The 12,802-nt window shown below is 36.1% G+C and overlaps 2 protein-coding genes across 6 annotated transcripts in view; one reads left to right on the forward strand and one right to left on the reverse strand.

Moving 5' to 3' along the window:
- On the forward strand, positions 1 to 6,105 carry LOC109085925 (synaptobrevin-like). Its single transcript, XM_019100416.2, has 6 exons — positions 1 to 333; positions 590 to 605; positions 1,449 to 1,578; positions 2,166 to 2,334; positions 3,996 to 4,047; positions 4,371 to 6,105. Exons 3-6 carry the CDS (start codon positions 1,466 to 1,468, stop codon positions 4,385 to 4,387), a joined length of 351 nt encoding a protein of 116 aa, XP_018955961.2. The 5' UTR covers positions 1 to 333; positions 590 to 605; positions 1,449 to 1,465; the 3' UTR covers positions 4,388 to 6,105.
- A 118-nt stretch (positions 6,106 to 6,223) lies between these two features.
- The window catches only part of LOC109085862 (chromosomal protein D1-like), a 166,714-nt gene continuing 160,135 nt past the window's right edge, over positions 6,224 to 12,802 (reverse strand). For 3 of the 5 annotated variants that reach the window (XM_042755811.1, XM_042755810.1, XM_042755809.1), the window contains exon 3: positions 6,224 to 8,503. In XM_042755811.1, the coding sequence (XP_042611745.1) occupies positions 7,553 to 8,503 (951 nt within the window). In that variant the 3' untranslated portion in view covers positions 6,224 to 7,552. Of the gene's footprint in view, positions 8,792 to 10,322; positions 10,481 to 12,802 lie in introns of those variants that run through there. The other 2 variants (XM_042755814.1, XM_042755815.1) reach the window with 2 other exon arrangements.

Consider the following 12,802-nt stretch of genomic DNA (forward strand, 5'->3'; position numbering starts at 1 on the left):
TCTCCCGTCCCCTCCCCTTCTCTCTCACTCAGGCATACATACACTTTCACGCAGAGACGGGAGGACTATTCGTTTTTATTCGTCCAGGTCGTTTTAATCCGTTCTAGAGAAGCGTTTATCATGCTAATGTCTCTTGGTTTACTGCTATTTCCAACAGCCTAACAAAAGTTGAAGCCTGTCATTTTCCTTAAGTCATCACTTGACTGCGTATATATATTTTTTCCAGTACGTGCTCTCAGGAGGATATATAGTCGCATCCGGTTTGAAACTGAAGGAAGCTCTTCGGAAGCCTGGATTTGTGTTTCGAGGCTTTAGTCGCCTGACGCTCTTTCGGTAATGCAGCACTTTTTGTGATGACGCGGTCTAGACCTCCATCATCAGGGGAATATTATATACAATTGTGTAGAGTTTATTATGAGAAATTGAGATATTTTTTTCTTCTTTCTTCCTCCTCTTTATAATATTTATATCGTCAGTATATAAGAAGTTTTTGCTTTTGACTACTAATCTCTCTCTCTCTCTCTCTCTCTCTCTCTCTCTCTCTCTCTCTCTCTCTCTCTGCATCCTTGGTGACGACGGTTTTATTAAGCACCTGCCAGCAAAATGTGAGTACATTTCCACTATTTCAAACAAAATGCTATAGTGTAAAGAAAAATCTCTTAATCATTCAGTAGCCTATGTATTGAGTTTTTGTATTTAAACCACTTTTTATGCCTGATATGTTTTGATATACCAGTTGGGTCATTAAAACGCAATTTATTCTGCTCTATGTATTTATATGAGCAAAAGCTAAGGTTATTTACAAGAGAGTTCGTTAACAGCACCGCAAAAATCTCTCAGGTTTTTAAGCTGATACATCAAAAATCGACTTTAGTGCCCTGCTCCATCTATCGGAGTTTAGGGGAAACTGCATCGAGAGACGTATTAAATCATGGTCCTACATACACAAAATTTACCTGCACTTAATTGGATGCCCTTCAGTAATTTTCGCGCCCCATGCCGTTAATGCTCGTCTCGCTCAACCCAGATTGACTTTTGGTGCCCACGTGACAGTTATCACAGCAGCATCTGCTTTCTGGAAGCCTTTCGAACCTTAGAACACCTCACACTTTTTAATTTGCACACTTGCACCTGTAAAGGTCGTTTAATGTGATGTAAGGTAATTGTGTATAATTAAAGAAAACTAAGCTTTTATGGCAAATTTAATTTACAATGTCTTATTTTAATGAGCTTTAATTGCACCAGACCCAATTCTAATTTATTTATTCATGCATTGTTGTGCTATTATCCTAGGAGTTTAATGTAAAATTATTATGATGTAATATTTGTTTAGAGGGGCTGAACATTCTCATGTGTCTGCTTGAGCCTATGCAGAGCCAGTGGTGCAAAGGAAACCTCACAGGCCCCAAAAAATGTGCCTTCCCAACCCCTGTCCCTTATTCCCTCAGGTCTGCCCCAGACGCCAATGCAAGCTCTGGAGCCCCAGGAGCCCCAGAGGGTGAGGGGGGCCAACCCAACCAACCTCCCAACCTCAGCAGCAACCGTCGTCTCCAACAGACACAGGCCCAAGTGGATGAGGTAAACCCTACCAATATGAACTCAGAAAACTATGCTGGAAAAACAAGCTGGACTAGGTGAATCTTGATTTCAAAAAAACATTAATATTTAGAAATTTAAAAAAAAAGTTATTATGAATACAATTTAGAGAGAAGAAGATGTACATTGAACTTTGAGTACAGGCCTATGGTTCAAGCAAGCCTACTAAAGCTACTTTAATGCTGCACTTTTTTCAAGTTTGTGTTATGCTATTGGTATTGGTTGTGACATATATTAGTAAAAATGTTAATTATAACAGTGAGGAAGTAAGCTAGATTAAAGGGGCAGACTAAAATTTATCAAAGCTAGATGAACTCTTAGATAGACTTTCTTGGAACCATAAAATTTTCATGCAGTCAAATTTTGAGGTACTAGTCATTTTTTTATGCATTATTCATCCTAATATTGCTTCCATTGTTAAGTGTCTATGAATGATATTCCATAATTTCTTTTAAAAATTGTCTTTTAAGTTTCACATTGAATCTTGCTGATGCAATGCAATGATTATGTTATGTTGCTGATTTCTTAGATGCTTAGTTGCTGTGTCTGTATTTTGCATATGTGTTCAGGTGGTTGATATCAGTGCGTGGTGAAACAAACCGGGACAATGCGGTTCTGGAAAGAGATCAGAAGCTATCAGAACTGGACGACCGGGCAGATGCGCTGCAGGCCGGAGCATCGCAGTTTGAGAGCAGTGCTGCGAAACTGAAAAACAAGTACTGGTGGAAGAATATTAAGGTGCGCTTTGAATATAGATGCCGGGTTCGGTTTATTTACATCTAGAGTCCTATTTTATTTCAATTCTTTTAAGATACATATTTAAATTCACTGTTAAAATGAAATCACTAAATACACATCTCACCTAATTCAAGTAATGTATTCGTATCCTAATGTAAATCAGCTGTAAAACCATTATTATGTAAACTGTCACATTCATTTACATAAGAATAGTTTTATGGAGTATTTAAACAGAAATTCGTTAAGGGACACCTTTTGGCTTTAGATTTTATAGACACCTATAATATTAAATAATACTAAAAAGAAAGATTCAAAAATCAAAATTATTAAATTAGTCTCAATATAGATAATTAGTATAGATAATTGTTAAATATATAAATTAATACAATGAATACACTAAATTGCTAGTGCATTTCACAATTGATTACAAAAAATTGGCAAGTAGCATTGGATTAAACATGACAGAACATCATAGCATTTTTTTATTAAACGTACTCTAATAAACTTGAAAAATCATTTTCTACAGTATAGTGCCTCCTTTGGTGTTTCTATATAGCCAGCAGAAAAGATGGCTCATGGGGCAAAGCTGACTCAACACTAAAGCAGAAGCATTCTCATTTGGATATAACATGAATGCAGTCCGGCCCATAAGTCACAGCGCTGGCGAGCGTTTGAGATATATTAGGCAAGTTGCAGTTGTGACGCAAGCTTAGGTGCTGCAGTGACAGAGTGAGTCCAGCTACTCCTGAGACGTGCCGTTACCATCTCGTTTTACTTTCTAATTGCCCATATAATTGCATTGATCACCTATTAATACAAGGGACTTTTTAGAGCATGGCATGGATACAAATACATAGTTCATTGAAATAATAAATGAGGAATTCATATATAATTTAATTGATTCCAAAATGTCTTGCATTGAAAGAAGAGGCACTTGAGATGTGCAATGCACTGGTGCATCTGACCCTCGGACAGCCTCACATTTTTATCTCTCCATCCAGCTATCTGTCAGTCCATCCCCTCTGTGTAGATTTATAAGATCCCCCTCATTCTCCTCCCCTCCAGACAGCATAAATTTATTACTCCCTCACCAACCCCCCATCGACCCGCCCCAGATGGCCGAACAGCTGCCCGTCCAATCGCATCTCTGAGCGGGAATGGGGGGGAGGGGGCTTCTAGTCCCAATCTGGATTACAGCATTTCTGGATTAAAACCCAGATGTGATTTGTGATGTAACCCGCTCTAATCATTCCCTTTGCACTCTGTGTCTTTAGCTCCTCCTGCCTCATTCCCTTTTCCATATCTCTTTCTTATTCCATGTAGATTTCTTTTATTGAAACATCCCAATTTTAAGCTCTCTCATTCTGTCCTGGCTTATTCTCTTTCCTTTTTGCATTTCTTTAATCGTACTGCTGGATTTCTTTTTGGTCGATTTTTATGTCTTCATTTTAGATAGTCCTGCGGTGTGACAAATGAAAAGTGAAAAGTATAAATATTCCATGTACTTAATATGAGATCAGAAAAGCCATCTCTGTTATCATTATAAAGAAGAATTAGCAGTTAAGTAGTTGTAGTTGTTCATGCAATCTTATTTCTCATACAGAATTGTTTCATTAGCTTTATGTTTATGGATTTTTTCTTTCTTTCTTTTTCTTTCACAGATGATGATCATGATGGGAATTATTGGGGTTATCTTGGTGGGCATCGTTTTCAGTGAGTAGAAACTAATTTAATTTTACAAACTTGTAAATCAGACTTTAACAACAGAATGTTTTTAGTATTTAGTTTTACTCCACCGTAGGATGTTTTGCCACCTTGCCACATATAAAGGCTAACATGTAATGATATAGGTAAGAAAAACAAATCTTATGTTGCAGCTGCAACTTAAACGCTAATAAAAGATCAGCTGCTTTTACAAAGATAAGTTAAGGTCTAGTTAGTATATGCATCAAATATAAAAGCTCAATTTAATCCTGAATCAGCATGGACTAATCAATTGCAATGATTTATTTCTCTTTTTTTGTCTTTTACGACAGTGTACTTCTACTACTGAGCCTCTCATGGGACGCACAAGGACAGGAGACTCTGGCTTTGTGTGAACTCCACCCCTCCTTCTCTCCCCACCAATGCCTTTCATTGAATCCACAGTGTGTGTGTGTGCAGTCATTGACGCAGTGCCTCTCCCTCCCTTTGTCTGTCACTGCATTTCTTTGTACCTCTCTTGAGTGCTTTGCAACAGTGCCCGAGCTTACTCAAAAACTCCTTCGGTTAGGAATATCTACTTATAGTTTTAGATTGGAGAATGTGTTGGCCCTTTTCAGGCCAAAAAATAATAAGAAATAATGGGTGATGCAATAATGTAGATTTGTAGCACTGGTCCAAATGAACCCATGAATAACTAAAGAGGGAAAATGAAAGTTTGAGTTTAGGATCAAGTCATGCATTTATGCATAAAAGCCAAAGTGTACTAGTTTACCCAGAAACAACAGCTGTGGTCCTATCATTAGAGTATTAACAAAGTGCAACTGCAATGAGAAATTCCAGGAATATTTTTTACAATTGTTTTAACCCTCCTCCACATATAGACTCCTAGAAGCAACTTTTCACTTCTTAAAATGGTTTTAGAGTGGTAAAGACTATGTGAATTAAATGTCTTAAATTGACTTTTGATTTAGGATGTTAATTCCATCTACAATATATCATAATGTAAAACAGGACTGGCGCAGTTTTTATAAATCATTTGAATATTTAAACTGTTTAAAAAGTATAAGAGAAAGATTGTAGGATGTTTTAAGCATCTGCAATCAACTTGAGGGGAATATCTGATCACAAATTATCACTTTTGCTGTTTGATGTTACGTCTTTGACATTAATGTCAGCCAGAAGATCAGCTGAGTCTGGAGGAAAAAACAGGGATGGAAAAAAGTAACATTAATGGTAAGATGTGGTGTAAAATAAAAATCTAACATTACAGCAGTAATCACAATATAAAATATTTTAAAGTAGATTTTTATTATATCTGTATGTTCAAGATTATTGTGACAAGTGTGGTCACAAATGCTGTTTATTTAGATTTATTTATAGCTAAATTAAATGTGATTATTAAAAACTTGGTAAAATCAATGGTGAAATTCAGCTCCTGATCATATGCACCTCTTGACTTTACTGGCAACATGATGTCTTTGGGTTGAATAAACTACTGCTGATATGCAAAATGAAGGAGAAATAATAATGTGACTAGTTTAAAGTATTTGTAAATAACTGGGATTCATTGTGGGAGCAGATACCTAATCAGCACTGGAGACGACAATGTTCAGGGATGTACCTCTGCATGTGTTTGTGTAATATATACATGGGCACTTTAACAACTTTCATTATAGTGATTGTAGGTTTAACTGGACATTTTTTTGGTATTAAGGACATATTGTCCAGCACCTAAAACTATGAAAATTTGCTCTTGTTGATGTGGAATTCAATGCAAGATCATCATGTGTGAATAATATCCCCTACATTCAGCATTAACCCAAACTGCAAACCTAATGGAGGGCAGTGAACATTATTCCCTTGTAAAAAAAAAAATAAAGTAAATAAAAACCTGACTACATTGTGTTTTATGCAACCTATTCATTTGTAAATATGCACTGCAGAGATGCATAAAATAACAGCTCCTGTCCCTGAACATTTGGAGCCAAGCTGCTAACTCGTGGTTCATTTTAAAGCATGTCTGCTTGCCCACCATGTGCTGATTCCAATAAAGTGCTGATGCTGTTACTCGCTCCTCCCATGTGTAGTTTTTTCTTGGGGAAACGGAAGCAAAGTTACCTCTGAAAAGAGAGTTGGAACAGTTCACATCACATGCAACTGTAATAAATGAAGAGCAGAATAAGACTTGGTGAATATGGTATGATTTAATTGTTTATTAATCAGCAACAATGCTCATCCAAATCACAAAGTGAAATGAATCATACAAAGCGGTGATACAGAAATCTTTCATACTACAGCACAAATGAGTAACCTAATTAAAAAGCGTGTACATGAAATGCACTTAATGTCTATCGAACAATCATGTTTGAACAGTAACTGTTTTATTAACATGAAAGAACATTTCTAGATGCAAGGTCTCAGCTAAAACAATCTGTTTTCAGCATCTACTGCTAAATCATACATGAAAATTAATCGAGACAAGATCTACGGTTTATAGCAAGAGAAGTCTACGCTTTTACACAAACTAAGCAAATCAAGGAGAAAACAAAAAACGTTTACAACAAAAAAAGTTCAAAAAGACAGGAGCAACAAGAAACGTATATAAAAAGCCATAAATGATATGAAAATTAAAAACCAGGATCCGTGAGCCTACTGTCAAAGCAGAGTTTTGTATGTATTCACATTTTGAAAAACAACAGCATGTCTTTAAAACGAAGTAATCACAATATTTTAGCAAAAATGAGGGGTTGTCGTAAACTAAGCACTCAACACCTATATATGACCGAACTATCAGACAAAGATCTGATGATACGAAGCATAAAATAAGACCGTTTCACTATAAAACACTGAACTCGGTGGGACTGATTTTACAGAGTTGAAGTATGAATGAACCGACAATGATAAAAGAAATAAAACTACAGCAAAGATGCACTTAACCATCATCCTCGAAAAAGCTGCAGATTTTCACAGCCACTACTACATCGACTAAAAAACGTCTGGGCAATTTAAATTTTAAAAATTAGCCTCCAGTACTTTCAAATCCTGTGCACACGGACTACTGCACAGGTATGAGGACACTACATCTGAAAGAGTCTGGTTTGGTAGTTGCTCTGAAATTGTTGGCACAAGCCATTGGTAACATAAGGTGTGCTTAGCATGGTAACGTTTTCAATGGAACCGTTAATTGTGCATCATCTTTTTGGATCCCATGATTTTTACAGGCTACATACTTGTCCTTCGAGTTTGCATGCTTCAAATTATTATGCAAACAATTTTTTTTTCCCCATGCAAAAAAAAACAAAAACAATTGTGCTCAATCAGACTGTGAGCAAACATTTCGGTTAATGAGCTTCAAAATAAAAGAGAGAAAAAAATACAGTCTGGCATGGCAGGCAACATCAAAAGCACACTTTTTAGATAAAAAAAAAAAAATTTGCAAAAACATTATCGACATAGCCTATTAAAACCCTTCGAAAAATATACCCACCAATTTTCAACGAAGCCCCTTATCTTTTCATTTCTTTTTTTTGAATTTGCCCACCATCTCGTTCTCGCTTGTGTTGTTGACTTTTGAACAATCAATGGCGTCATCTTCGTCATCTTCTTCGTCTTCTGGGTCTGCGTCGTTCTCGCTCGCCCTGGTGTCTTCATCATCATCGTTTGGATTTTGCGACGAATCATCAGAGGTGCGGGATTGTTTGGGAGAGGTTGCATCGGTCTCCTCCTCATCTTCCTCCGCTGATGCCGTGGGGAGTTTTTCGAGCACGACTGCGAGTCTGACTTTGCTTGGACGTCCTCTCTTACGACGTGGAGGGGCGCCATCTGCGTTCTCACCTCCCGTCTCTCCACCTTCTGCGGACTGCACCTTGACTTTTCCGGTACCTGGAGGTCGGCCTCTCTTGCGGGGAGTGTCTCCTTCTTTTTTTTGGACAATCTTGACCTTTTTGCCAGAACCTGGAGGTCGGCCTCTCTTGCGAGGAGTTCCGTCTGGGTTTTGTTGAATGACCTTCAGTTTGGTGCCAGAGCCTGGGGGCCGGCCTCTCTTTCGAGGAGATCCGTCAGCCCGCTGAATCTTCTTCACCTTGTTTGGAGAGCCTGGAGGGCGACCTCTCCTTTTTGGGGTTCCATCTGAGGCCCTGGTAATCTTGGCAACCTTGGTAGAACCTGCGGGCCGACCCCTCTTTCTCTTCAACGAGCCCGCCGGCCTCCCTCTCTTTCGTGGAGAACCGTTGGAGGCATCAAGACTGATTTCAACTCCACCGCTTTGTGAACCGGATTTGGCACCGTACTTGCGTGGTCTTCCTCTGGCTTTTTTTACCTTGGGACCTTCGGCGACGGGATGAATGCGTGGTCTTCCGAGCGGCTTTGACAGTCTCCGCTTGCGCTGTAAACTCATCCTGTGAAGTCTCTCCGATACTTCCTCAGGCGTGAGCGGGATCTTTCTCGGCCTGCCAGGCATTTTTATCTTCTTTGGTCGACCACGTTTCTTCACCTTGGTCTTTATGACTGTGTCAGGAGAAAAGAAGTCCACCTTTTTAGATGGCCTGGCATTATGTGTCGGCGCTTTCTCGGTAGTGAACTTCTTATTGAGGGACCCTCGTGGTCTGCCTCGTCCACGTTTGGGTGGATGGGTGCTGCCGTTGGGCAGAGGGCTCTCGGTTCCTTCTTTATTCTCAACCTCCATCACGTTGCAGCTTCTCGCTCACAACTTCAGGCGTATCAGTGCCACACTCTTCAGTTTGGTGCTGAGAATCTGAAAACAACAAGATGAGAGGAAGAAAAAGGTTTGAGATGAAGACACAAGACATTATTTACATTGACATTTAGTCATTTAGCAGACACTTTTATCCAAAGCAACTTACAGATGAGAATGAATCAAAATCACCAATAGAGCAAAGATACACAAGTGCTATGACAAGTTTCAGTTAACTTAACATAGTACACCACGTAGAAAGTGTTTTTTTTTATAATAAATTAAAAAAGAAAACAGACAGAATAGAAAAACAATAGAGCAAGCCAGTGTTTTGAGTTAAGTACTTGAATAGATAACTCATTTAGTTTTCCCTCCAAAACCAGTATTTTCCACAAAATATTTTTTTGCACAAACGTACAAGAACTAGCAAAACTGTTTGCGTACCTTGCACTTTATTTTATATTCTTGAAAAAAAAAAAAAAAAACACTAATTTAACATAGGTGGAAATGCTCAATAAAATGTAAATAAATAAATATAAAGAACGTTTAATGCACAGCCAAACAAAAAATGTACAATGAAAGGAAAAGCAAATATGAACCTATTTATTGAAACCTCAAATAAATTAATATAAAACAGACTCCATCTCTCTTTATTTACCATTTGCGCTCTATTTCTCGCTCTCTCTATATATATAGAACTATTGTTTAATTATATAATGATTCAACAACTTCACTGAATCCATTTATACAGTTCATACACAACGGATATAATTATGCTAAACTATTAGGGTGTTGATATTAGTTTTAAAAAAAAAAATCAAAGAATAAAAAAAACGTAGTAAAATAATAATAATAATAATAATAATAATAATATGGAAGTAAATTAAAATGATGTAACTGAATTAAATGATGTTTTTGGCTGAGAAAGAAAGCGCTAAATCCGTACCATAATATTTCATATTTAAACGAATAATTAAATATAAAAAATATTTTCCTAAAAATGGAGGGGATATGATGTGCATTGGTGTGTTTTTTATTTTTTTAAATATATGATTTTGTAAGCAATTTATTTTAAAAGAGACCGAATCGACTGAAGCGCTGTTTGCAGACTCAAGACAATAGAAAATCCCATCTCAGTATTGACAACAAAAACGAATCGGCTAGAGAAGTTGGAGCACGCTGCTAGTCTACTTCATGCATGCTCAACGGGTGCAAATGGACATCTTTATCACAGCATGAAAAAAACTGCAGCGTTTTTTTACCGCGAGATCTTACATATTACAAAATATTGACGACAATATTCTACTTGTGTTTAATTTTTATAAAGCAATAACGCAAAATTCGTCAAAATAATTAAAAAATACGAGCGATTTCATGCAGTATAACAGGCATAAAAGAGCGGATGCTGTAGACTGGCTGCCATCATGTACAGTGAAGCCCGCGAGCTTTTATAGTTGCAGGTAAAATGTGAGGCACTGGCGATTTTTGTTAGCTGCCTGCTAACCCGACGAAGACAACTTTTCAATGGAAAAAGAGACTACTTTCATCCGTTCGATACTAAAAAGCGGCAAATATTCGAAACACAACGCACCTTACTCGCAAAGCGCTTTCACAACAGCAGAGATGATCTTTTTCATGCATTCGATAATATTTTCGATGCAAACAGCATCGGACAGTGGGCGGGCGACTGTGATTATTTGAAAGGCAATGCCAGTTCTTCCTCGGCTCTCTCTCGGCGTCGACGGCTCGTGGCACAGCGCCGCCTCCTGTGGAGGAGTGAGCGAACGCGAGGAATGAACGTATGGGTGAAATTAAAGAAATAAAGCAGTTATATGTGTGTAGGTGAATGTAACGTAAAAGAGTCGAATCACGTAAGCTGTATCACTGTATAGCTGAAGAACACACTAGTACAAAAATTCCACTTATGAGTTCTTAAATAGGAATTTGAAAATTCTAAAAAGTGTAACAATGGAAAAGTCATTAAAATTCCCTTCATTGTTTTTTTTTTTTAATTTATTTAAATACCATGTGGCATCTCTATAAAAACACATAAAATGCCCCTATTGTCTGTCAGATACAACTAGATGGCCTGAGACATCACATCTGTCTCTGCACACACAGTTCAACAAAAAAAAAGCACTGCCCGCCCTTTTTAGCCAATCAGAAACGCGTTCTGCTTTTCAATCATTTGCCGCGTTTGACTTTGCTCACATCCGGTTTGCTGAGCTCTTTGGGGGCGGGATCTCGGAGAGAGGAGTTTTTTTTAAAAAGAAAAAAAAAAAAACATCCAGCATCATAAGAAGTATAATAACAGTAATATATGCATTATATACTATAATTACTGACTGAAATATATATATATATATATATATATATATATATATATATGTAATATGTTTATGTTATATAATATTGTGTAATCCCTATATTTCAGCAACATAATATATTATTTAATCCCTATGTTTTATGATTTACCACCATAAGAACTTCTCTAAAAGCATAAATAAAAATAAAAAACCGATTACATGTGTAATCTTTTATGAGGTTATGTTCATATATATGTCTTAGAGTAGTTTAAGTTTCTGCAAATACATATATAATCAAATTTACCTGAATTATTGTTAAGATTTATTATTTATATTATTGAGGTATGTTTTTCTTTTAAACTAAAAATAGGACAGCATACTGTCCATTTACTTTTTATGAACTTATCACAGACAGGCTACCTCACAAAATTAAATGCCTACTTAAGCACATTGTTAATTATACATTATTTATTCATTTATTTTTAATTACATATCGATCAACTGGCAAGAATAAGCCAAATATAAAGAAAAAGTATGTTTGTCCTATACTTGTAGTTTACTTAATCTGTTGATCGAGATGTAATTTTAAAAAAGTGTAATCAAGAATTCTAGGTATACATCTTGTAAATTTACATGCTCCAGTTTATTAGTTTTAAAATAAATTGCTCACGCAATATATATATATATATATATATATATATATATATATATATATATATATATAAAAGAACTCAACTAAAGATTAATAACAATTTCACCCCAAAGCTGACTTGTTTTCTAATAAACTTTAACTAGTTGGTCGACTTTAAGTTTATAATAGTAACTGTTAGTTACACATTTAAGTATAACAGTAAACTTTGAGTACATAACTATTTGACATCTTTCTCTTGTATTGCAAATAAGTAAACACAACATCATACTTATAGCTTGCTATATTTAGGCTATATATGGGTTTTGCTTTTTAAGTATGCACTGAAAAGAAATACGGTGTACATGTTCAATAAAAATATGAGCCAATATCCAATATATTTATATAAGTACACATACAAGAATACTACCAGTACTCAGATAATGACTCAGAGAATACACTTGAACTAAAAGCATACTTAGGGAATACTAATAAAGAATACACTTATCTCTGTGTACTATGCTGTTCATTTAAATTTGATGCCAGAAAGATTAAAGTATTATTTTTAAAGGAAGGAAATATTTCTGCATAATAGGATTGAATACGAAGTGAGAGACAACTTAAATGCATTAAGTATTTTATATAAAAAAAAAAAACTACATACGCAAAAAAAGTATAACATTTTATTCAATAAAAGACAGAGGTACATATCATTTGATTGGCTTTATTGTATGTTACCCATTAAAATGTATGATGATGAATGAGGGAATGTAAATTGGCTGATATTCTATCAAATAACGTGACTAAACTTGTATCCTTTTAAGACAGTAAGTCCATCCAGCACATCAGAGTAGAAAAGCACACTGGATTCTCAAGATACATAACGTAAAAATAACTAGTCTATAGTCTCTGATGGGTGCTTAACTTCCCTATTATAGTGAGATTTTATCGAGAGCTGGGAAACTTCCTTCAAGCCCAGAATACAGGAAAACATGAGGTTGTAAACATTAATAGTCCTCATCTCACTCAAAATAAATTTTTTTTTTTAATATGATTTCTTCAGCATTTTATATTCCCATCTTTCACAACACAATTTGCAATTGTAGATTTTCTCTACCTTATCCATTAAAACAAGAC

This window comes from Cyprinus carpio, unplaced genomic scaffold (genome assembly GCF_018340385.1).
Source record: "Cyprinus carpio isolate SPL01 unplaced genomic scaffold, ASM1834038v1 S000006749, whole genome shotgun sequence".
In the NCBI taxonomy this organism is placed as follows: domain Eukaryota; kingdom Metazoa; phylum Chordata; class Actinopteri; order Cypriniformes; family Cyprinidae; genus Cyprinus; species Cyprinus carpio.

What these genes read in the sequence shown, in the direction of transcription:
- LOC109085925 (XM_019100416.2), top strand. Translation starts at nt 1,466, where the DNA reads ATGCAAGCTCTGGAGCCCCAGGAGCCCCAGAGGGTGAGGGGGGCCAAC. An exon ending in CACAGGCCCAAGTGGATGAG is followed by an intron (nt 1,579 to 2,165) that starts GTAAACCCTACC and finishes ATATGTGTTCAG; the next exon opens with GTGGTTGATATCAGTGCGTG. An exon ending in ACTGGTGGAAGAATATTAAG is followed by an intron (nt 2,335 to 3,995) that starts GTGCGCTTTGAA and finishes TTTCTTTCACAG; the next exon opens with ATGATGATCATGATGGGAAT.